This window comes from Alosa pseudoharengus, unplaced genomic scaffold (genome assembly GCF_046254945.1).
Source record: "Alosa pseudoharengus isolate Yale_2024_CS ecotype anadromous, Long Island Sound unplaced genomic scaffold, YU_APseudo_1.1 YU_APseudo_1.1_scf_8, whole genome shotgun sequence".
Taxonomy (NCBI): Eukaryota; Metazoa; Chordata; class Actinopteri; order Clupeiformes; family Clupeidae; genus Alosa; species Alosa pseudoharengus.
Genome location: NW_027468870.1, coordinates 808,283 through 832,823, shown reverse-complemented (window position 1 = coordinate 832,823; position 24,541 = coordinate 808,283). Strand labels below are relative to the sequence as shown.

The 24,541-nt window shown below is 45.6% G+C and overlaps 1 protein-coding gene and 1 long non-coding RNA gene across 3 annotated transcripts in view; one reads left to right on the top strand and one right to left on the bottom strand.

The window, feature by feature from the left end:
* The window catches only part of gdpd5a (glycerophosphodiester phosphodiesterase domain containing 5a), a 75,571-nt gene that overhangs the window by 34,538 nt on the left and 16,492 nt on the right, over positions 1-24,541 (top strand). For both annotated transcript variants that reach the window (XM_076274418.1, XM_076274419.1), the window contains exons 9-14: positions 7,100-7,182; positions 16,961-17,111; positions 18,067-18,288; positions 20,257-20,414; positions 23,977-24,124; positions 24,372-24,454. In XM_076274418.1, the coding sequence (XP_076130533.1) occupies positions 7,100-7,182; positions 16,961-17,111; positions 18,067-18,288; positions 20,257-20,414; positions 23,977-24,124; positions 24,372-24,454 (845 nt within the window). The remainder of the gene's footprint in view (positions 1-7,099; positions 7,183-16,960; positions 17,112-18,066; positions 18,289-20,256; positions 20,415-23,976; positions 24,125-24,371; positions 24,455-24,541) is intronic.
* LOC143112173 (uncharacterized) lies at positions 21,528-23,385 on the bottom strand. The gene is made up of 3 exons (XR_012984687.1): positions 22,805-23,385; positions 22,282-22,354; positions 21,528-22,043 (listed from the first exon to the last, which is right to left on the bottom strand). It is a non-coding gene; the product is annotated as an uncharacterized LOC143112173 (long non-coding RNA).

Below are 24,541 nucleotides of genomic sequence, written 5' to 3'. Positions count from 1 at the left end.
CAAATTAGATAAAATCTCCCGGAATCTAGAGCGAGCGAGCAAGAGCGCGCACACGAGACCGAGACTTCAAATCGTGTGTGCATCTGATTGTAGCGCGCACACGACGGGGATGGAGAGAGAGAGAGGTAGTGCGTGTGTGCCTGTTCAAGACAGAGAGCATCCTGATTTGCCTGTTTCATATTCAGTTCAGTAGGAACAGGAGCGTCATGGCAGAGGCAGAGTGCCCCCCAAAAAGGACCCATTTCACATCAGACTACACGAAAGTGTACCCTTGTCTCATAAGAGTTCAAAATAACGATAGTCTTGCACGCTGCACTGTTTGTAGGCTAACAGTGACTTTGGCGGGTTAAATGATTGCAAAAGACATGCTGAGGTGAGTTTAACAAGTGTCATTTCATCTGCATATTATTCCAGACTAGCCTACTGGCTATTTGCCAAGGCTACATAAAGACCAAACTACCAAAATCTACATATTTTATTATCACAATTTCTAATAGGCCTTCCTTATTTGGTGTGCTGAGTAGAGACAAACATACTAATTAACAATTAATTAATTAACAAACATAGGCTATTCATCACTATTTCAGTATCTAAGATATTGATATTTATTTTATTTTTTATTTATTTACTTTTTTTTTTTTTTTTTTGGGGGGGGGGGGGGGGGTACCTCCCTGAAATGGCTTTTTGCAGGTTGGGATGTCTGTCAATGTGTGACCTGTGTGTTCACTAATTCACAGATGGTATACATGCAGAGACCAAATTCCTTGTATACCCAAGTATACTTGGCCATAAAACCTGATTTACATTACATTTACATAATTGAAGCGAATTGGGTTGGTAATGTATGTAGTCTCGGAGTAAGTTACACAGGCCCTAACCCATTTCGGTAACACTTTACGGTAAGGGTACATTAATTAATTCATGATTTATGTATTCATTCATTAATATCTAATTAATCATCAGGAATTTACTGAGTTCATAGTTGTGACCTCATACATGAACACATTACTAAAGTATTAGGTACGGTGGGCACATCATTATGAATTATGATGTATTAACCATGATCATGACTTTATTTTTCTGCCAAAAATGTGGTCATCACCGCTCAAATTCTGATTTAAACATAACTTTGGAATTCTCTAAACACATGTCATTATTCACTACTTTATTTGAGGGGCCACAGACATGATAAATGCATGAGCAATTAACCTAAATCCCATCACACCTAATGCTTTAGTTGATGTGTTGTTCATACATCAGGTCATCATGAATGAGAGTATATGAATTCCTGTCAATTCCTGATGATTCATAGGATATAAAGGAATGAAGTAATGCATAAATCATGAATTAATTCATGCATGAATTCATGATAATTCATGTACCTTTACCATAAAGTGTCACCCACATTTGTATTAGTAAAATAATTGCATGTCCTGTGAATTAATAGCTAGATGAATAACTTTATAACTATTGCAAGTTCAAGTTTAAGTTACTTTATTTGTACCCAGAGGTAGATTTTGTTTGCAGTATACAGTGCTTCAAGAGAATTTGCCAGAACAGGAGCACAGAGGATGCCATCTTTACAGCAATTCACTCCGCCCTGTCCCTCCTTGACAATAGCAACACCTACGTATGTGAGAATGCTGTTCATTGACTTCAGCTCAGCATTCAACACCATCATCCCCTCCAAACTCAGTGAACTGGACATCAATACCTCCCTCTGAAACTAGATTCTGGACTTCCTAACCAACAGACCGCAGTCTGTTAGATTAGATAACCTCACCCACTCAACCCTCACCCTGAACACTGGCGTGTGCTGAGCCCTCCTTTACTCCCTCTTCACCTACGACTGCACACCTGTACATGGCTCTAACACCATTGTCAAATTTGCAGACAACACTACAGTGATTGCTCTCATCAGCAACAATAATGAGACAGCCTGCAGGGAGGAGGTCCAGCACCTAACATCGCGGAGCACCGACAACAACACCAAGAGGACCAAAGACCTCATTGTGGACTTCAGGAAGTCAAAAGCTAGCACACAAAGCCCCATCCTCATCAACAGGACTGAGGTGGAGCATGTCACCAGTTCATGTTTCTGGCTGTCCACTATGGACCTCTTTTGGACCCTCAACACCTCAACCTTGATCAAGAAGGCTCACCAGCATCTCTTCTTCCTGAGGAGACTAAAGAACACAACCTCTCTCCTCAGATCCTGGTGAACTTCAAAACCTCTACCGCTGCACAATTGAGAGCATCCTCACCAACTGTGTCACAGTATGGTACGGCAACTGCTCTGCCTCCGACTGGAAAGGACTGCAGAGGATGATGAAAACTGCTCAGCGCATCACTGGTTCCTCACACCCCTCCATCAACCCCCCCCCCCCCCCCGGTGCCTCCTTGCCTGTGCCTGTTGAGGTGTCCATGTCGATGGCAACCTTCACAGGGACAACAAGGAGGCGAACATTTTGCCCCTATCCCACCCATAGTTATCTATTTATATTTATAAATGTACACACTTTATTACACTTAAACATAGCGATATTCTACTGATATTTCTACGGTTGTTCGTGATTAGTTCAAAGGAACTCCAATGATTTTAAACTCCAAACATGTGTCCACCCACCACGAAGAAGATGTTTACCAATGAAGTCAGGCCACACCAGTGTTCGAATTACCATAGGGCCTGGTAGTGCCCAGCCCCCTTAGTTCTGGCCAGGGCACTACTAGTTCTGCTCGAAATCACTGTCAGAGGGTGCCCACTCATTCATTGTCAAGCTGCCAACCCGTAACTATGATAACCTACATTTTCCCCGTTGGTTGCAATGTGTATCCCCCCCCCCCCCCCAGACTGCAGGGGCACTGCTGCGCATAATATCCCCCTGTCCTGTCCTGTCCGATCTCACCCTCCTCTGAATCGAGTTGTTATTAATTTTGCTAGAGCATTGTTAGCGATTGAGCAATTAGCAGCAGTGGAAAAAGTTAAAAGGAATGTATAATTTAATTAGAATTAGATATTAGAAAATTGTTACAACACGTTTTTACCTACTTCGTCAGAATGCGAGAGAGGATTCTCTGCGCTTAATGACATTGATGACAAAGCCAGAGAGCGCAGCTTAAATGCGCTTCTTTTTCTGAGCATCAATGCGCCTCCCCTGGTCCAGTTCAACCCTAAGCGATTCGTGAAATCATGGCTCAAGGCTGGGCATCGTCCATCAACTGTGTGGAAAACGGGGGAAAAATGCCCATAAAGAGACCAATAGGCACTTTGGGACTATCTCCAGTAGGCTTAGCCGAGATGTGATAAAGACAGCTGTTTTGTGTTAACTTTCAGTTTTTTCAGTTGTGCGATGTTCAGTTGTGCACGTAAAATATTTGACAATTAGCTCTGCTCAGATTCATTTTTGACGATAGCATTTGTTATTAGGCTGAATTTCATAATGTCATAGATTTCATTTTAATAAACTGGCTACCCTGCTTACTATAATCTATTGGATGTTGAATCCCCCCCCCCCCCCCCCCCCCAAGTGGGCCCCCCCGGAAACGACGGGGTAATTCGAACACTGGGCCACACTCTTTGCCAAAGAGGACCGTAAACATAGTCAAGAGTATAATAAGGTGATAATAATGCTAATTAGCATAATAATAGGTTTTTTTTGCATTTTTATATTTTTCATAGCCTTTCCTTTTTTTATTGCCCACAGGAGATTTCTGAGATGCACAGATGTGAACAATATTAATTTATTTACATGGTATAATGATGCCCGTCTGGAGAAAGTGCCCAAAATCGCCATTTTGGCAGCCATTTTGTTTATGCTAATTAGATGGTCAAAAACTCAAAATTCCGCTTAGGAACAGGGCTAGTTGGATTCAGCACATGTTAATTATGATAAAAAGTCCTGTTCCCAACTTTTACTAAGAAATGCCTCTAGACCCATATACAAGGACTTTTTCTTGAAATAGCACTTGTCTAATACATTGTAATGATATTTCATTTTCGAGGGCTTTTGAGATCTGGGGTTATTACCTTTCAGTAAAATGACTTATTATTAGCCTACTACTTGCTCCCCTGCACACATGAGAGTTATTATTAGCCTACTACACGTCTCCCCTGCACGCATGAGAGTTATTATTAGCCTACTACACGTCTCCCCTGCACATATGAGAGTTATTATTAGCCTACTACACGTCTCCCCTGCACACACGAGAGTTATTATTAGCCTACTATACGTCCCCTGCACACATGAGAGTTATTATTAGTCTACTACACGTCCCCTGCACACATGAGAGTTATTATTAGCCCACTACACGTCTCCCCTGCACACATGAGAGTTATTATTAGCCTACTACACGTCTCCCCTGCACACATGAGAGTTATTATTAGTCTACTGCACGTCTCCCCTGCACACATGAGAGTTATTATTAGTCTACTGCACGTCTCCTGCACACATGAGAGTTATTATTAGTCTACTGCACGTCTCCCCTGCACACATGAGAGTTATTATTAGTCTACTACACGTCCCCTGCACACATGAGAGTTATTATTAGCCTACTACACGTCCCCTGCACACATGAGAGTTATTATTAGCCCACTACACGTCCCCTGCACACATGAGAGTTAATATTAGTCTACTACACGTCTCCCCTGCACACATGAGAGTTGGGCAGAGCCGTGCCACTGGAGGAGGGGCCGCTCATATAGCCTCCTGCTTAATCTTAATGATTGCACATATAGACCTGGTCGCTCATATAGCCTCCTGCTTAATCTTAATGATTGCACATATAGACCTGGCTCATATAGCCTCCTGCTTAATCTTAATGATTGCACATATAGACCTGGCCTCTCATATAGCCTCCTGCTTAATCTTAATGATTGCACATATAGAACTGGCCTCTCATATAGCCTCCTGCTTAATCTTAATGATTGCACATATAGAACTGGTCGCTCATATAGCCTCCTGCTTAATCTTAATGATTGCACATATAGACCTGGTCGCTCATATAGCCTCCTGCTTAATCTTAATGATTGCACATATAGACCTGGCTCATATAGCCTCCTGCTTAATCTTAATGATTGCACATATAGACCTGGCCTCTCATATAGCCTCCTGCTTAATCTTAATGATTGCACATATAGAACTGGCCTCTCATATAGCCTCCTGCTTAATCTTAATGATTGCACATATAGAACTGGCCTCTCATATAGCCTCCTGCTTAATCTTAATGATTGCACATATAGACCTGGCCGCTCATATAGCCTCCTGCTTAATCTTAATGATTGCACATATAGACCTGGCCGCTCATATAGCCTCCTGCTTAATCTTAATGATTGCACATATAGACCTGGCTCATATAGCCTCCTGCTTAATCTTAATGATTGCACATATAGACCTGGCCGCTCATATTGCCTCCTGCTTAATCTTAATGATTGCACATATAGACCTGGCTCATATAGCCTCCTGCTTAATCTTAATGATTGCACATATAGACCTGGTCGCTCATATAGCCTCCTGCTTAATCTTAATGATTGCACATATAGACCTGGTCGCTCATATAGCCTCCTGCTTAATCTTAATGATTGCACATATAGACCTGGCTCATATAGCCTCCTGCTTAATCTTAATGATTGCACATATAGAACTGGCCTCTCATATAGCCTCCTGCTTAATCTTAATGATTGCACATATAGACCTGGCCTCTCATATAGCCTCCTGCTTAATCTTAATGATTGCACATATAGACCTGGTCGCTCATATAGCCTCCTGCTTAATCTTAATGATTGCACATATAGACCTGGCCGCTCATATAGCCTCCTGCTTAATCTTAATGATTGCACATATAGACCTGGCCTCTCATATAGCCTCCTGCTTAATCTTAATGATTGCACATATAGACCTGGCCGCTCATATAGCCTCCTGCTTAATCTTAATGATTGCACATATAGACCTGGCCGCTCATATAGCCTCCTGCTTAATCTTAATGATTGCACATATATACCTGGCTCATATAGCCTAATGCTTAATCTTAATGATTGCATATATAGACCTGGCCTCTCATATAGCCTCCTGCTTAATCTTAATGATTGCACATATAGACCTGGCCGCTCATATAGCCTCCTGCTTAATCTTAATGATTGCACATATAGAACTGGCCTCTCATATAGCCTCCTGCTTAATCTTAATGATTGCACATATAGACCTGGCTCATATAGCCTACTGCTTAATCTTAATGATTGCACATATAGACCTGGCCTCTCATATAGCCTCCTGCTTAATCTTAATGATTGCACATATAGACCTGGTCGCTCATATAGCCTACTGCTTAATCTTAATATATAGACCTGGCCGCTCATAGTCTCCTACTCCCCTTAATTGTTGCAAATATAAACTTGGTTGCGATTTCCAAACCGTTTTTGTGAGGGCTACTTTGCTAATATTTGGGAAACTGCAAGTAAGGGCCTGCGACTGCACAGCCTAAGTTGCTAATGTGCCGCGAGTGCGCAGCAAATGAACTTCAGAAACAATACATTTCAGCTCACGATATTCAGACCAGATATTCGGCCCATCCTCCCGAAGCTCCCGATTAGCCACTCCGGGCCTGTACTAGCATAATTAATGGGCTACGTGTTGCACAATGCCTGCACACAGTCGCAGTTCTATCTACCGTTTTCTAAATCCAAAATGTTCGCACACACCAGACTTATGCGACGCTGGTGCATCCTCCAACTCCGGGCTGCCTTCGTTATCGCTCCAACTTGCCATTTCTACACGTGACCCGCAGCACTCCACACCGCAGCACTTCACACCTCATGCGAAAGGGGAAAAAAACTGTCTGAGGTCACATATGGGCATGAGGCTACATTACGCATGACATGAACCGTCAAAACCGTACGATGCACACATGCTCTGAACCGAGACTAGCGCACCGAACGGTTCGGATTTTGTTTCATGAACTGTGCCACCCCTAATACACATACATGCACACACACACACACATACACACACACAATTATGAATCAGCTTCTGTTTCAACATCTCTGCATGTTCCCCCTGTCCCAGTGGTTCATATCTGTCCATTTGGTCTGCTTCCTCCCTGTCAGTTGGCGCCAGAGAACACCCTGATGTCCTTTAATAAAGCCCTGCAGCACAGCGTCAGCGCCCTGGAGGCAGATGTGGCTGTCAGGTACGCGTCTAACTGTCTAACCGTCTGCATCTTTGGGGCTGTCAGGTACACGTCTAACTGTCTAACCGTCTGCATCTTTGGGGCTGTCAGGTACACGTCTAACTGTCTAACTGTCTAACCGTCTGCATCTTTGGGGCTGTCAGGTACGCGTCTAACTGTCTAACCGTCTAACCGTCTGCATCTTTGGGGCTGTCAGGTACACGTCTAACTGTCTAACTGTCTAACTGTCTAACCGTCTGCATCTTTGGGGCTGTCAGGTACACGTCTAACTGTCTAACCGTCTAACCGTCTGCATCTTTGGGGCTGTCAGGTACACGTCTAACTGTCTAACCGTCTGCATCTTTGGGGCTGTCATGTCAGGTACGCGTCTAACTGTCTAACCGTCTGCATCTTTGGGGCTGTCATGTCAGGTACGCGTCTAACTGTCTAACCGTCTGCATCTTTGGGGCTGTCAGGTACGCGTCTAACTGTCTAACCGTCTAACCGTCTGCATCTTTGGGGCTGTCAGGTACACGTCTAACTGTCTAACCGTCGAACCGTCTGCATCTTTGGGGCTGTCAGGTACACGTCTAACTGTCTAACTGTCTAACCGTCTGCATCTTTGGGGCTGTCAGGTACACGTCTAACTGTCTAACCGTCTAACCGTCTGCATCTTTGGGGCTGTCAGGTACACGTCTAACTGTCTAACTGTCTAACCGTCTGCATCTTTGGGGCTGTCAGGTACACGTCTAACTGTCTAACCGTCTAACCGTCTGCATCTTTGGGGCTGTCAGGTACACGTCTAACTGTCTAACTGTCTAACCGTCTGCATCTTTGGGGCTGTCAGGTACACGTCTAACTGTCTAACTGTCTAACCGTCTGCATCTTTGGGGCTGTCAGGTACACGTCTAACTGTCTAACCGTCTAACCGTCTGCATCTTTTGGGCTGTCAGGTACACGTCTAACTGTCTAACCATCTGAATCTTTGGGGCTGTCATGTCAGGTACGCGTCTAACTGTCTAACCGTCTAACCGTCTGCATCTTTGGGGCTATCAGGTACGCGTCTAAATGTCTAACCGTCTGCATCTTTGGGGCTATCAGGTACGCGTCTAACTGTCTAACCGTCTGCATCTTTGGGGCTTTCAGGTACGCGTCTAACTGTCTAACCGTCTAACCGTCTGCATCTTTGGGGCTGTCAGGTACGCGTCTAACTGTCTAACCGTCTGCATCTTTGGGGCTGTCATGTCAGGTGCGCGTCTAACCGTCTGCATCTTTGGGGCTGTCATGTCAGGTGCGCGTCTAACTGTCTAACCGTCTGCATCTTTGGGGATGTCATGTCAGGTGCGCGTCTAACCGTCTGCATCTTTGGGGCTGTCATGTCAGGTACGCGTCTAACCGTCTAACCGTCTGCATCTTTGGGGCTGTCAGGTACACGTCTAACTGTCTAACTGTCTAACTGTCTAACCGTCTGCATCTTTGGGGCTGTCAGGTACACGTCTAACTGTCTAACCGTCTAACCGTCTGCATCTTTGGGGCTGTCAGGTACACGTCTAACTGTCTAACCGTCTGCATCTTTGGGGCTGTCATGTCAGGTACGCGTCTAACTGTCTAACCGTCTGCATCTTTGGGGCTATCAGGTACACGTCTAACTGTCTAACCGTCTGCATCTTTGGGGCTATCAGGTACGCGTCTAACCGTCTAACCGTCTGCATCTTTGGGGCTGTCATGTCAGGTACGCGTCTAACTGTCTAACCGTCTGCATCTTTGGGGCTATCAGGTACGCGTCTAACCGTCTAACCGTCTGCATCTTTGGGGCTATCAGGTACGCGTCTAACTGTCTAACCGTCTGCATCTTTGGGGCTATCAGGTACACGTCTAACTGTCTAACCGTCTGCATCTTTGGGGCTGTCAGGTACGCATCTAACTGTCTAACCGTCTAACCGTCTAACCGTCTGCATCTTTGGGGCTATCAGGTACGCGTCTAACTGTCTAACCGTCTGCATCTTTGGGGCTGTCAGGTACGCGTCTAACTGTCTAACCGTCTGCATCTTTGGGGCTGTCAGGTACGCGTCTAACTGTCTAACCGTCTGCATCTTTGGGGCTGTCATGTCAGGTACGCGTCTAACTGTCTAACCGTCTGCATCTTTGGGGCTGTCAGGTACGCGTCTAACTGTCTAACCGTCTGCATCTTTGGGGCTGTCAGGTACGCGTCTAACTGTCTAACCGTCTAACCGTCTGCATCTTTGGGGCTGTCAGGTACACGTCTAACTGTCTAACTGTCTAACCGTCTGCATCTTTGGGGCTGTCAGGTACACGTCTAACTGTCTAACCGTCTAACCGTCTGCATCTTTGGGGCTGTCAGGTACACGTCTAACTGTCTAACTGTCTAACCGTCTGCATCTTTGGGGCTGTCAGGTACACGTCTAACTGTCTAACTGTCTAACCGTCTGCATCTTTGGGGCTGTCAGGTACACGTCTAACTGTCTAACCGTCTAACCGTCTGCATCTTTTGGGCTGTCAGGTACACGTCTAACTGTCTAACCATCTGAATCTTTGGGGCTGTCATGTCAGGTACGCGTCTAACTGTCTAACCGTCTAACCGTCTGCATCTTTGGGGCTATCAGGTACGCGTCTAAATGTCTAACCGTCTGCATCTTTGGGGCTATCAGGTACGCGTCTAACTGTCTAACCGTCTGCATCTTTGGGGCTTTCAGGTACGCGTCTAACTGTCTAACCGTCTAACCGTCTGCATCTTTGGGGCTGTCAGGTACGCGTCTAACTGTCTAACCGTCTGCATCTTTGGGGCTGTCATGTCAGGTGCGCGTCTAACCGTCTGCATCTTTGGGGCTGTCATGTCAGGTGCGCGTCTAACTGTCTAACCGTCTGCATCTTTGGGGATGTCATGTCAGGTGCGCGTCTAACCGTCTGCATCTTTGGGGCTGTCATGTCAGGTACGCGTCTAACCGTCTAACCGTCTGCATCTTTGGGGCTGTCAGGTACACGTCTAACTGTCTAACTGTCTAACTGTCTAACCGTCTGCATCTTTGGGGCTGTCAGGTACACGTCTAACTGTCTAACCGTCTAACCGTCTGCATCTTTGGGGCCGTCAGGTACACGTCTAACTGTCTAACTGTCTGCATCTTTGGGGCTGTCATGTCAGGTACGCGTCTAACTGTCTAACCGTCTGCATCTTTGGGGCTATCAGGTACACGTCTAACTGTCTAACCGTCTGCATCTTTGGGGCTATCAGGTACGCGTCTAACCGTCTAACCGTCTGCATCTTTGGGGCTGTCATGTCAGGTACGCGTCTAACTGTCTAACCGTCTGCATCTTTGGGGCTATCAGGTACGCGTCTAACCGTCTAACCGTCTGCATCTTTGGGGCTATCAGGTACGCGTCTAACTGTCTAACCGTCTGCATCTTTGGGGCTATCAGGTACACGTCTAACTGTCTAACCGTCTGCATCTTTGGGGCTGTCAGGTACGCATCTAACTGTCTAACCGTCTAACCGTCTAACCGTCTGCATCTTTGGGGCTATCAGGTACGCGTCTAACTGTCTAACCGTCTGCATCTTTGGGGCTGTCAGGTACGCGTCTAACTGTCTAACCGTCTGCATCTTTGGGGCTGTCAGGTACGCGTCTAACTGTCTAACCGTCTGCATCTTTGGGGCTGTCATGTCAGGTACGCGTCTAACTGTCTAACCGTCTGCATCTTTGGGGCTGTCAGGTACGCGTCTAACTGTCTAACCGTCTGCATCTTTGGGGCTGTCAGGTACGCGTCTAACTGTCTAACCGTCTAACCGTCTGCATCTTTGGGGCTGTCAGGTACACGTCTAACTGTCTAACTGTCTAACCGTCTGCATCTTTGGGGCTGTCAGGTACACGTCTAACTGTCTAACCGTCTAACCGTCTGCATCTTTGGGGCTGTCAGGTACACGTCTAACTGTCTAACTGTCTAACCGTCTGCATCTTTGGGGCTGTCAGGTACACGTCTAACTGTCTAACTGTCTAACCGTCTGCATCTTTGGGGCTGTCAGGTACACGTCTAACTGTCTAACCGTCTAACCGTCTGCATCTTTTGGGCTGTCAGGTACACGTCTAACTGTCTAATCGTCTGAATCTTTGGGGCTGTCATGTCAGGTACGCGTCTAACTGTCTAACCGTCTGCATCTTTGGGGCTATCAGGTACGCGTCTAACTGTCTAACCGTCTGCATCTTTGGGGCTTTCAGGTACGCGTCTAACTGTCTAACCGTCTAACCGTCTGCATCTTTGGGGCTGTCAGGTACGCATCTAACTGTCTAACCGTCTGCATCTTTGGGGCTGTCATGTCAGGTGCGTGTCTAACCGTCTGCATCTTTGGGGCTGTCATGTCAGGTACGCGTCTAACTGTCTAACCGTCTAACCGTCTGCATCTTTGGGGCTATCAGGTACGCGTCTAAATGTCTAACCGTCTGCATCTTTGGGGCTATCAGGTACGCGTCTAACTGTCTAACCGTCTGCATCTTTGGGGCTTTCAGGTACGCGTCTAACTGTCTAACCGTCTAACCGTCTGCATCTTTGGGGCTGTCAGGTACGCGTCTAACTGTCTAACCGTCTGCATCTTTGGGGCTGTCATGTCAGGTGCGCGTCTAACCGTCTGCATCTTTGGGGCTGTCATGTCAGGTGCGCGTCTAACTGTCTAACCGTCTGCATCTTTGGGGATGTCATGTCAGGTGCGCGTCTAACCGTCTGCATCTTTGGGGCTGTCATGTCAGGTACGCGTCTAACCGTCTAACCGTCTGCATCTTTGGGGCTGTCAGGTACACGTCTAACTGTCTAACTGTCTAACTGTCTAACCGTCTGCATCTTTGGGGCTGTCAGGTACACGTCTAACTGTCTAACCGTCTAACCGTCTGCATCTTTGGGGCTGTCAGGTACACGTCTAACTGTCTAACCGTCTGCATCTTTGGGGCTGTCATGTCAGGTACGCGTCTAACTGTCTAACCGTCTGCATCTTTGGGGCTATCAGGTACACGTCTAACTGTCTAACCGTCTGCATCTTTGGGGCTATCAGGTACGCGTCTAACCGTCTAACCGTCTGCATCTTTGGGGCTGTCATGTCAGGTACGCGTCTAACTGTCTAACCGTCTGCATCTTTGGGGCTATCAGGTACGCGTCTAACCGTCTAACCGTCTGCATCTTTGGGGCTATCAGGTACGCGTCTAACTGTCTAACCGTCTGCATCTTTGGGGCTATCAGGTACACGTCTAACTGTCTAACCGTCTGCATCTTTGGGGCTGTCAGGTACGCATCTAACTGTCTAACCGTCTAACCGTCTAACCGTCTGCATCTTTGGGGCTATCAGGTACGCGTCTAACTGTCTAACCGTCTGCATCTTTGGGGCTGTCAGGTACGCGTCTAACTGTCTAACCGTCTGCATCTTTGGGGCTGTCAGGTACGCGTCTAACTGTCTAACCGTCTGCATCTTTGGGGCTGTCATGTCAGGTACGCGTCTAACTGTCTAACCGTCTGCATCTTTGGGGCTGTCAGGTACGCGTCTAACTGTCTAACCGTCTGCATCTTTGGGGCTGTCAGGTACGCGTCTAACTGTCTAACCGTCTAACCGTCTGCATCTTTGGGGCTGTCAGGTACACGTCTAACTGTCTAACTGTCTAACCGTCTGCATCTTTGGGGCTGTCAGGTACACGTCTAACTGTCTAACCGTCTAACCGTCTGCATCTTTGGGGCTGTCAGGTACACGTCTAACTGTCTAACTGTCTAACCGTCTGCATCTTTGGGGCTGTCAGGTACACGTCTAACTGTCTAACTGTCTAACCGTCTGCATCTTTGGGGCTGTCAGGTACACGTCTAACTGTCTAACCGTCTAACCGTCTGCATCTTTTGGGCTGTCAGGTACACGTCTAACTGTCTAATCGTCTGAATCTTTGGGGCTGTCATGTCAGGTACGCGTCTAACTGTCTAACCGTCTGCATCTTTGGGGCTATCAGGTACGCGTCTAACTGTCTAACCGTCTGCATCTTTGGGGCTTTCAGGTACGCGTCTAACTGTCTAACCGTCTAACCGTCTGCATCTTTGGGGCTGTCAGGTACGCATCTAACTGTCTAACCGTCTGCATCTTTGGGGCTGTCATGTCAGGTGCGTGTCTAACCGTCTGCATCTTTGGGGCTGTCATGTCAGGTGCGCGTCTAACTGTCTAACCGTCTGCATCTTTGGGGATGTCATGTCAGGTGCGCGTCTAACCGTCTGCATCTTTGGGGCTGTCATGTCAGGTACGCGTCTAACTGTCTAACCGTCTGCATCTTTGGGGCTGTCATGTCAGGTGCGCGTCTAACCATCTGCATCTTTGGGGCTGTCATGTCAGGTGCGCGTCTAACCGTCTGCATCTTTGGGGCTGTCATGTCAGGTACGCGTCTAGCTGTCTAACCGTCTGCATCTTTGGGGCTGTCATGTCAGGTGCGCGTCTAACTGTCTAACCGTCTGCATCTTTGGGGCTGTCATGTCAGGTGCGCGTCTAACTGTCTAACCGTCTGCATCTTTGGGGCTGTCATGTCAGGTGCGCGTCTAACCGTCTGCATCTTTGGGGTTGTCATGTCAGGTACGCGTCTAACTGTCTAACCGTCTGCATCTTTGGGGCTGTCATGTCAGGTACGCGTCTAACTGTCTAACCGTCTGCATCTTTGGGGCTGTCATGTCAGGTGCGCGTCTAACCATCTGCATCTTTGGGGCTGTCATGTCAGGTGCGCGTCTAACCATCTGCATCTTTGGGGCTGTCATGTCAGGTACGCGTCTAACTGTCTAACCGTCTGCATCTTTGGGGCTATCAGGTACGCGTCTAACTGTCTAACCGTCTGCATCTTTGGGGCTTTCAGGTACGCGTCTAACTGTCTAACCGTCTAACCGTCTGCATCTTTGGGGCTGTCAGGTACGCATCTAACTGTCTAACCGTCTGCATCTTTGGGGCTGTCATGTCAGGTGCGTGTCTAACCGTCTGCATCTTTGGGGCTGTCATGTCAGGTGCGCGTCTAACTGTCTAACCGTCTGCATCTTTGGGGATGTCATGTCAGGTGCGCGTCTAACCGTCTGCATCTTTGGGGCTGTCATGTCAGGTACGCGTCTAACTGTCTAACCGTCTGCATCTTTGGGGCTGTCATGTCAGGTACGCGTCTAACTGTCTAACCGTCTGCATCTTTGGGGCTGTCATGTCAGGTGCGCGTCTAACCATCTGCATCTTTGGGGCTGTCATGTCAGGTGCGCGTCTAACCATCTGCATCTTTGGGGCTGTCATGTCAGGTGCGCGTCTAACCGTCTGCATCTTTGGGGCTGTCATGTCAGGTACGCGTCTAGCTGTCTAACCGTCTGCATCTTTGGGGCTGTCATGTCAGGTGCGCGTCTAACTGTCTAACCGTCTGCATCTTTGGGGCTGTCATGTCAGGTGCGCGTCTAACTGTCTAACCGTCTGCATCTTTGGGGCTGTCATGTCAGGTGCGCGTCTAACCGTCTGCATCTTTGGGGTTGTCATGTCAGGTACGCGTCTAACTGTCTAACCGTCTGCATCTTTGGGGCTGTCATGTCAGGTACGCGTCTAACTGTCTAACCGTCTGCATCTTTGGGGCTGTCATGTCAGGTGCGCGTCTAACCATCTGCATCTTTGGGGCTGTCATGTCAGGTGCGCGTCTAACCATCTGCATCTTTGGGGCTGTCATGTCAGGTGCGCGTCTAACCGTCTGCATCTTTGGGGCTGTCATGTCAGGTATGCGTCTAACTGTCTAACCCAGTGGTCCCCAAACTACGGCCCGCGGGCCGGATACTGCCCGCCACCTCATTTTAGGTGGCCCCCCAAAACATGTCCGTGGTATATAGAATCCGGCCCGCACGGGAGTACGACATCGTCAAACTATAACCTCCGTAATTTCCCCCCTTCATTCTCTATGGCGGGTCTTAACAGTACACATGTAATACTCTTTTTGTCCACTGGTGGTTGTTTTGGCGCTGTTTCGCGTTTGCCATCGAAAACGGAATGAAATGTATAGTAGGCCTACTGTACCTGCAAACAATGTAAGAGGCCTCTGCTGACTGCATCAGTGCTCATAGTATTCTAAAAGTTTATCAATTAATTGTTAATAAATAACTAACTTCTATTCAAGTCATAATTCTGGAACTTTCTAGTATAATTATTTATATTTTTTATTCACTCGTTCAAATATTCAAACAGAGTTTACAAAGTTCTCATCAAGTGAGTGAAAGTTAGAATGGTGGTCATTTCAGATGTTTCTGCCACCACTTCATAAAACTCATAGTTTGAGAACTTTAAATTTGTAGGATATTGCTTGTTCACAACTTGAGCTGTGTATGCAAAGTTCAGAGTTCAAAATATACTTTTGGGACTCCCTGCTTATAGTTTTGAGAATGCTATTATTAGTATTATTTCATTTGAGCTACATTTTACACTGATATGGCATGATGGCAATATAAACACAGCTAACAATGGTATTAAATTGCAATAGCCTATGATTAAATGTAATGGAATATTCAACTAAGGTAGACTGCTGTTGTTCACAGCACTAAGCTATTTATGGTTACTGATATACTCCGAGTTTCTGGCCCTCTCTTAGAGCCAGGCATAGTGAGCTGGCCCTCTCTCAGAGCCAGGCATAGTGAGCTGGCCCTCTCTTAGAGCCAGGCATAGTGAGCTGATCCTCGGAAGAAAAAGTTTGGGGACCACTGGTCTAACCATCTGCATCTTTGGGGCTGTCATGTCAGGTGCGCGTCTAACCATCTGCATTGGGGCGCTACTAGCATAGCGGCTAAAGACCTGGGTGAGCATGCAGTAGTCTGGAAAATTGTGGGTTCAATTCCCATCTGCAATCGGGAGACTGGCCTTGTAGTAATCGGGAGACTGGAGACTTGGTAGTAATCTGTAAATGTAAATCAGATCAAGTATACTTGCAAAGAATTTGGTCTCTTCATTTATCCCATCTGTGAGTTAGTGAGCACACAGTGAACACACAGTGAGGTGAAGCACACACTAACCCGGAGTAGTGAGCTGCCTTGCTACAGCGGCGCTCGGGGAGCAGTGAGGGGTTAGGTGCCTTGCTCAAGGGCACTTCAACCATTCCCACTGGTCGGGGATCAAACCGGCAACCCTTCGGTTACAAGCCCGAAGCCCTAACCGGTAGGCCACGACGGCCCCATAATCTGGAGACTGGCCCCATAATCTGGAGACTGGCCCTTGTACTGGCCTTCTGGTCCGATACGTGTCGGATAAAAGTGTCAGCCAAATGAATAAGGAAGTAACCAGGACCATTTCATGGGAATAAAAATAGGCTACATGAGGGGCTTTTAGCAGAGAGGTAGGCTACTTGAGGGGTATTTAGCAGCAGGCTACATGAGGGGCATTTAGCAGAGAGACAGGCTACATGAGGGGCATTTAGCAGAGGCTACATGAGGGGCATTTAGCAGCAGGCTACATGAGGGGCGTTTAGCAGAGAGGTAGGCTACATGAGGGGCATTTAGCAGCAGGCTACATGAGGGGCATTTAGCAGAGAGGCAGGCTACATGAGGGGCGTTTAACAGAATAATAATAATAACAATAATAAAATTATTAATAATAATAATAATAATAATAATAATAATCATAACAACCTTTCATAATGCTGCTTACAATAGTGCTTCCCATCTCCCCCAGTCTGGACGGCATGCCCTTCCTGATGCAGGCTACATGAGGGGCGTTTAACAGAATAATAATAATAATAATAATAATAATAATAATAATAATATTAATAATAAGAACCTCCCCCAGTCTGGACGGCGTGCCCTTCCTGATGCGAGACCGCACGCTGAGGAGGACCACAGACGTGCAGCGTGTTTTCCCCCTGAGACAGTCGGACGACGCCTCCCTCTTCACCTGGACCGAGCTACGCTCTCTCAACGCAGGACTCTGGTTCCTCAAGGTACACGCGCCTCAGGGGTTAGATTTAATAGCGCCTGGTCAGGGGTTAGATTTATTAATAATAATAATAATAATACCAGTTGTACTAGTGCTTGTGTAATGTGTAGATGTGTGTTGTACTAGTGCATGTGTAATGTGTGTAGATGTGTGTTGTACTAGTGCATGTGTAATGTGTGTAGTACTAGTGCTTGCATGTGTAATGTGTGTAGATGTGTGTTGTACTAGTGCATGTGTAATGTGTGTAGATGTGTGTTGTACTAGTGCATGTGTAATGTGTGTAGTACTAGTGCTTGCATGTGTAATGTGTGTAGATGTGTGTTGTACTAGTGCATGTGTAATGTGTGTAGATGTGTGTAGTACTAGTGCATGTGTAATGTGTGTAGTACTAGTGCTTGCATGTGTAATGTGTGTAGATGTGTGTTGTACTAGTGCATGTGTAATGTGTGTAGATGTGTGTAGTACTAGTGCTTGCATGTGTAATGTGTGTAGATGTGTGTTGTACTAGTGCATGTGTAATGTGTGTAGATGTGTGTAGTACTAGTGCTTGTGTAATGTGTGTAGATGTGTGTTGTACTAGTGCATGTGTAATGTGTGTAGATGTGTGTAGTACTAGTGCTTGTGTAATGTGTGTAGATGTGTGTTGTACTGGTGCTTGCATGTGTAATGTGTGTAGATGTGTGTAGTACTAGTGCTTGTGTAATGTGTGTAGATCGATCTGTGTTGTACTGGTGCTTGTGTAATGTGTGTAGATGTGTGTTGTACTAGTAGTAAATTCTTGTACATTTGTTTAAGAGGCGTCTTCTTGAGTTTTGTCCCTAGTTAGGGTTAGGGTTAGGGTACAATACGTTTTGTCCCTAGTTAGGGTTAGGGTACAGTAAGGCCAAGTGGAGTGAGCCTTAGTGGGGGTTCTCACGCTGTGATTGGTCGTAGTTCTCACACTGTGATTGGTCGTGCAGGATGACCCCTTCTGGACAGTGGCGTCCATGTCGCCGCGGGAGCGCCGGCGAGCGGGGAACCAGACCGTGTGCAGCCTGTCCGACCTGCTCCGCCTGGCCCTCAGGGCCAACGTCTCCGTGGTGATCAGCCTGCGCCGGCCGCCGTCTGGACACCCTCGCTACGCCCTCTGGGTCAACGACACGCTCCGCGCCCTGCAGCGCTCCGGCATCCCACTGGACAAGGTCTGACCTGCGGCACAGATACACGCCGTTATGTCATTTGTTTACTTGTTTATTTATATATTCCAGAGGTCATTCTGTGTTCTGCACCTTAGAACAATGTGCACTCTTACTCACCCCACAGCTCACTCTGTAAGAGTAAAAGTGAACTGAAGGACTACTGCTGTGAGACCATGTTTAGATTGAATATTATAAGATTTGAATTTAGATTGAAATTGGTTCCACTGCTGTCCCGGACACACACACTGCTGTCCCGGACACACACACTGCTGTCCCGGACACACACACTGCTGTCCCGGACACACACACTGCTGTCCCGGACACACACACTGCTGTCCCGGACACACACACTGCTGTCCCGGACACACACACTGCTGTCCCGGACACACACACTGCTGTCCCGGACACACACACTGCTGTCCCGGACACACACACTGCTGTCCCGGACACACACACACACACACGCCCTCACCCATCACATGTTAGATAGATTAGACACACACACGCACGCACTCAATGCATTATGCACATGTTAAATAGATTAGACACACACACAGACACACGCACGCACTCACACACACACAGACATACACATCAACACACACACTCACACACACACACACACTCACACACAGACATACACATCAACACACACACTCACACTCACACACACACACGCAGGCACTCACACACAGACATACACATCAACACACACACTCACACACACATTTTAGATACTTTATTCAATTCCACATTACAAGTAAATTTTCATTTGGAATCAAATCTTTTGAATGATCAAACAGATTAAACCACATCAGCACATTGTTATGTGTGACAATACAATTTCAGGGGTACAGAAAACATCTCCTTTTCCAAATAAACATGCTTCCTATAATGGCTGAAATTGAGCAGTACTTTACCAACTGTTTGGTTCTTGTTTTCAGTAGCCCCCCAATACAAAGTCCCTGGTCGCCAGCCTGTGTTCATGCCCTAGACTACCAAACACTAGCACAATAAGCTGGCATCTGTAGCCAAGGTTTTCGATGGTAGATATTAATGATTGCTATTTTACAGTCTTAGAAAGGTAAGAGTCCTCCATAAACAGATCAAATGCACATGCTACTTCAAATAGCTTAACTGTTCTGGAATGCTGAGATATGACAACAATATCTGGTGTATTTGGTATTCCTACAAAAGTGTTTGCAGGTGAGTTAAACCAATCAGACTGTACAGTAGTGTTTTTATACAGCTTTTCATCAGCCACACAGGGAATCTGAGCAGCAATGAGATCCACAAGTCTGTTGTGTCTGGCAATATACAGTCCTTTAAGTGATGTGCAACTGTTCATAATGTGGGCTACTGACTCCAGGTGTTGAGGGGGGTCATGCAGCATGCAGAGGGGTGAATGGAGTGTGGATGTGTGTGTGTGTGAGTGTGTATGTGCGTGTGTGTGTGTGATGTGTGTGTGTGAGTGTGTATGTGCGTGTGTGTGTGTGTGTGTGTGTGTGTGTGTGAGTGTGTATGTGCGTGTGCGTGTGTGTGTGTGTGTGTGTGTGTGAGGGACTTCCTCTTGTGTGGGGGACCAGGCCCCACAGAACACCAACAGACAGTTACAGGAAGCTACACCCCTGTGTGCAGTCCCCTCTTTGTCAGGCTGGGCTTCATGAAGTAAAGGTGTGTGTGTGTGTGTGTGTGTGTGTGTGTGTGTGTGTGTGTGATGTGTGTGTGTGTGTGTGATGTGTGTGTGTGTGTTGTGTGTGTGTTGTGTGTGTGTGTGTGTGTGTGTGCGTGTTGATGTGTGTGTCTGTGTGTGTGTGTGTGTGTGTGTGCGTGTGTGTGTGCGTGTGTGTGTGTGTGTGTGTGTGTGTGTGCGTGTGTGTGTGTGTGATGTGTGTGTGTGTGTGTGTGTGTGTGTGTGTGATGTGTGTGTGTGTGTGTGTGATGTGTGTGTGTGTGTGTGTCCTGCTGCAGGTGATGTGGACACTGGATGTGGACAGAGAGAAGGTACGGCGTGTGGTCCCGCGTCTCCAGCAGACGTCCCAGAGGAAACTCAGCCTGAAGGAGCTGCGACAGAAGGGCATCACCGCCCTCACAATCCGCTACAGCCTAGCCCTGCCACAGGACATCAGGTCGCACACACACACACACACACACACACACACACACACACACACACACACACACACACAGACACACACACACACACACACACACACACAGACACACACACACACGCACACACACACACACACACACACACACACACAGACACACACACACACACACACACACACACACACACACACACACACTATCCGGTCCCCTGTCACTCTTAATACACTAACTTAACACACACACACACGTCCGAGCATGCACGCATACATGCACACACACACACACACACACACACACACACACTATCCGGTCCCCTGTCACTCTTAATACACTAACTTAACACACACACACACGTCCGAGCATGCACGCATACACGCACACACACACACACACACACACACACACACACTATCCGGTCCCCTGTCACTCTTAATACACTAACTTAACACACACACACACGTCCGAGCATGCACGCATACACGCACACACACACACACACACACACACACACACACACACAGCAAATTGGACAGTGTAAATGATACTCTGTAGGAGTACATTTTACACCCGTTTCGGGGTATTTATGGGTCCAAGTGTCCAGTGTTCTCCCAACACTGGACACCAGAGTTAAAATATTAACACTATCACAGAGTTAAATTCCTAACACCACAAGTGTTCAAATGCACTCTTTCAGAGGCATCATTTTACACTACTTTGAGTAACTTCAACACCTGTAATAGTAACTTCTGCAACACGAAAATAATAAAATGAAAACTCTGATTCGGTGTCCTTTCAGCACCTGATAAGGTAAAATGTACCACTTTAAAGATAATATTTATCCCCAAAATATAAAGAAATACAGATTTTGAGAGTACCACTTACTCTTATGCAGAAATGATGCAACACTGTTAGGTTTGCACACTCACCAAAATAACATTTAACACCTATGACTACAAAACAATAGTAACTCATTTAGAAATTATTTTACACCAATAGATTTAGACAGCAACTCACGGTTCAACATATTTAATTTCAAACCTGTCAAGACAGTGTCAAAAAAGCATTACAATGTTTGGATAAAATCCACAATCTAGTTTGAAACAATACAGCTGACATTCATAAAAAGCAATATACTAAAAGGCATTACATGTGTTCCTCATTGTTACAATTCATGAATGGATTTAAATAATCATCTCTAAACATCAGGAAGTTCTGGCAAAATATAAAAACATGTATACGTACTGGACTAGCATGTGATTGTCTACAGTGCTCTGGGGTAGTGTATCCACATCTCAACACCTTTGTGCCAATCATGTGATGTGTTGTGAATACACGGTACCAATCATGTGTTGTGATCTCGCCGCTGGAGCGAGGCCGGTGTTGTGAAGCCTTGCACACGCGCAGTTCTGCCCGAAATAGATGCCCGATAAGGGCTCAAAATGCGTTGCAATATGGCCGCAGAGTGGAGGGACTAAAGGACTTTAGTGTATCATAAAGTGGTGTTTGGGAATCAAGAGTCCAACATGGGTGTCTTGGTGAGGTTCTTGGATCCTTTAATGATTTCTGGCTTCAGAAAAATTCTCCAATTCTATAAATTGAGAGGAAATATCTTCTCCAAACAGTAGCTGGAAGTCCTGCAACACCTACAATCACCACCATGACAGACAAAACAAGAGTTAAGTCAAAACAAGGTCATTTGAAATAATAATACAGTGATCAAATGTTTTATACATCACTTAATAGTTTAAAATGTTCTAATACACGTCTACATTTACTGGCTGCTGCATTGTTTTACCTCTTGTAATTCCTGATTCTTTGACAGGAAAAAAGAAAAAGGTGTCAAATTTTAATTGTAGATATTCATATAATTTAGGACCTTACCTTGCTCCAGAAATCCTGATTAGAAAAGTCCATCATCCAGCTTCATCTAGTCCACCTCTTCTTTCTTGATACCCTTTAAAAAAAATAGGAGACGTTAACACATTTAAAAAAGAAACCTTCGTGCAAACGGCAAGTTAAAACTTGACCAGCGGTTATATTCACCTGTATTGACAACACGAACTTCAAATTAACTTAGTGATGGTGGGGGTGAATGCTTACTTTTAACTGAAAAGTTTGTTGGCTTTGATATAAGATTGACGGTGAGCTAACTAACGTTATGCTAGCGTGCTACCTTAAGTTAAAATAACCTGGAAACTTCACAGTAGGCTAGCTTCGTTAACCCAGTCTCTTAAAAAAAAGTAAAATATGACCAACGCTTATATTCACCAGTATTTGACGGCACAAACGTCAAATTAATTCAATCATGGCGAGCGAATCCCAACATTTATCAGAAAAAGAGTTTGGTCAGATTTGATATAGCGTGCTAAAATTTGCTAGTGCGCTAACATTAAAGTTAACTTACCATTAAGCTAGTTCTAACGTTAGTATCGTTAACGCGGGAATTCCACCTCGTGAACCCAGTAAATCCTTAGCACAAACGTTAAGTGTATACATGCACGACAGGAACGTTAAAAGAAAGTTACAAATGCTGGGCAAAGAAAACTCTTCAGACAAACTACATCTTGCATTTCACTTCACCTTTCTTTCACCGAAGTCAGGCAGCCATTGTTCTCAGGCGACTTCACTTATCCAGACAGAGACGTCCGACGACGTAATGACGTAATATCCGAACTCTAAAGACTCAATCAGACCCTGGGAGTTTGTGCAGTAAAAATAAACTCTGGACCAACACTGGCAAAAGAATGGACACCGCTAAAACTATATAAAACACACTGACAAGAATCCTCAATATACTCCACAGTGTAAAAAATTATACTCTTTAACCTCATACTCTGGGAAAATAACACTCTGGCATTTGCTGTGCACACACTCACCTCACACTCCACCTCTCGCTATCCAGTACCCTGTCATTGAAACTATGTACTATATAAATTATTAAAATATAAAGTTAACTGTCATTTTTAATACACTATATAAATCAATTAAATTAACCACTGATCTTGTTAATAAAGTAAATACATGTATTAAATTAACCACTGATCGTGTTAATACACAATATAAATTAATTAAATTAACCACTGATCATGTTACTAAAGTATTTACATTAATTAAAGTAACCACTGATCTTGTTAATAAACTATATAAATTAATTCAATTAACCACTGATTGTGTTAATACACTATATAGATTAATTTAAATTAACCACTGATCGTGTTAATAAAGTATATACATTTATTTAATTAACCACTGATCGTGTTAATAAAGTATATAGATTAATTAAATTAACCACTGATCGTGTTAATAAACTATATAGATTAATTAAATTAACCACTGATCGTGTTCATAAATTATATAGATTAGTGAAATTAACCACTGACCCTGATAATAAACTATATCAAATAATTAAATTAACCACTGATTTTGTTTTTGATTCGCCGGGAGAGTTTTGATGATTTAACCTCCAATTTTGACTAAACTATTCACTAAACTCACTAAACATTTGCTTAGAAGTACTGGTTTCACCTCCTTGAAGGTGACATACTGTCTGTGTGTGTGTGTGTGTTTGATTGACAGGCAGTACTCCAGCGGTAACGTGAGTGTGAACGCGCACACGGTGAACGAGCCCTGGCTTTACTCTGTGATGTGGTGCAGCGGTGTGACATCGGTTTCCTCAGAGGCCCCCAACATTCTCAAAGACGTGCCTCAACCAATATGGCTGCTGGTAAGACGTGCCTCACTCAATATGGCTGCTGTTAGGGTCCACTCCATGTACTTCACATACACGTGTGTAGAGCATCAGTGTTGAAATGTTAATACAGGTCTTGCATGTTACTTTCATTGGTGTTCTCTACCACAGTTTGTTTGGTATGTACTAAGATGAGTGTACCTGTTGGTGTGCTTTTACTTAAGGGCTACAGTGACACCTAGTGGTGTGGTAATGCCTAGCATCTCTTCCTCTGTTTCCCCAGAGCCCTGATGTGTACTACCTGATCTGGATTGCATCTGTTCTGGTCTCCTTTGCTGCTGTTGTTGCAATATGTGTACATCAAAAGTAAGTGTTGGCGTCTATGACGTGACCATAGCCCATGCATTTGCCATTTTAGAGTAGTGAGCTCAGTAGATGCTACCAATGCTTCAT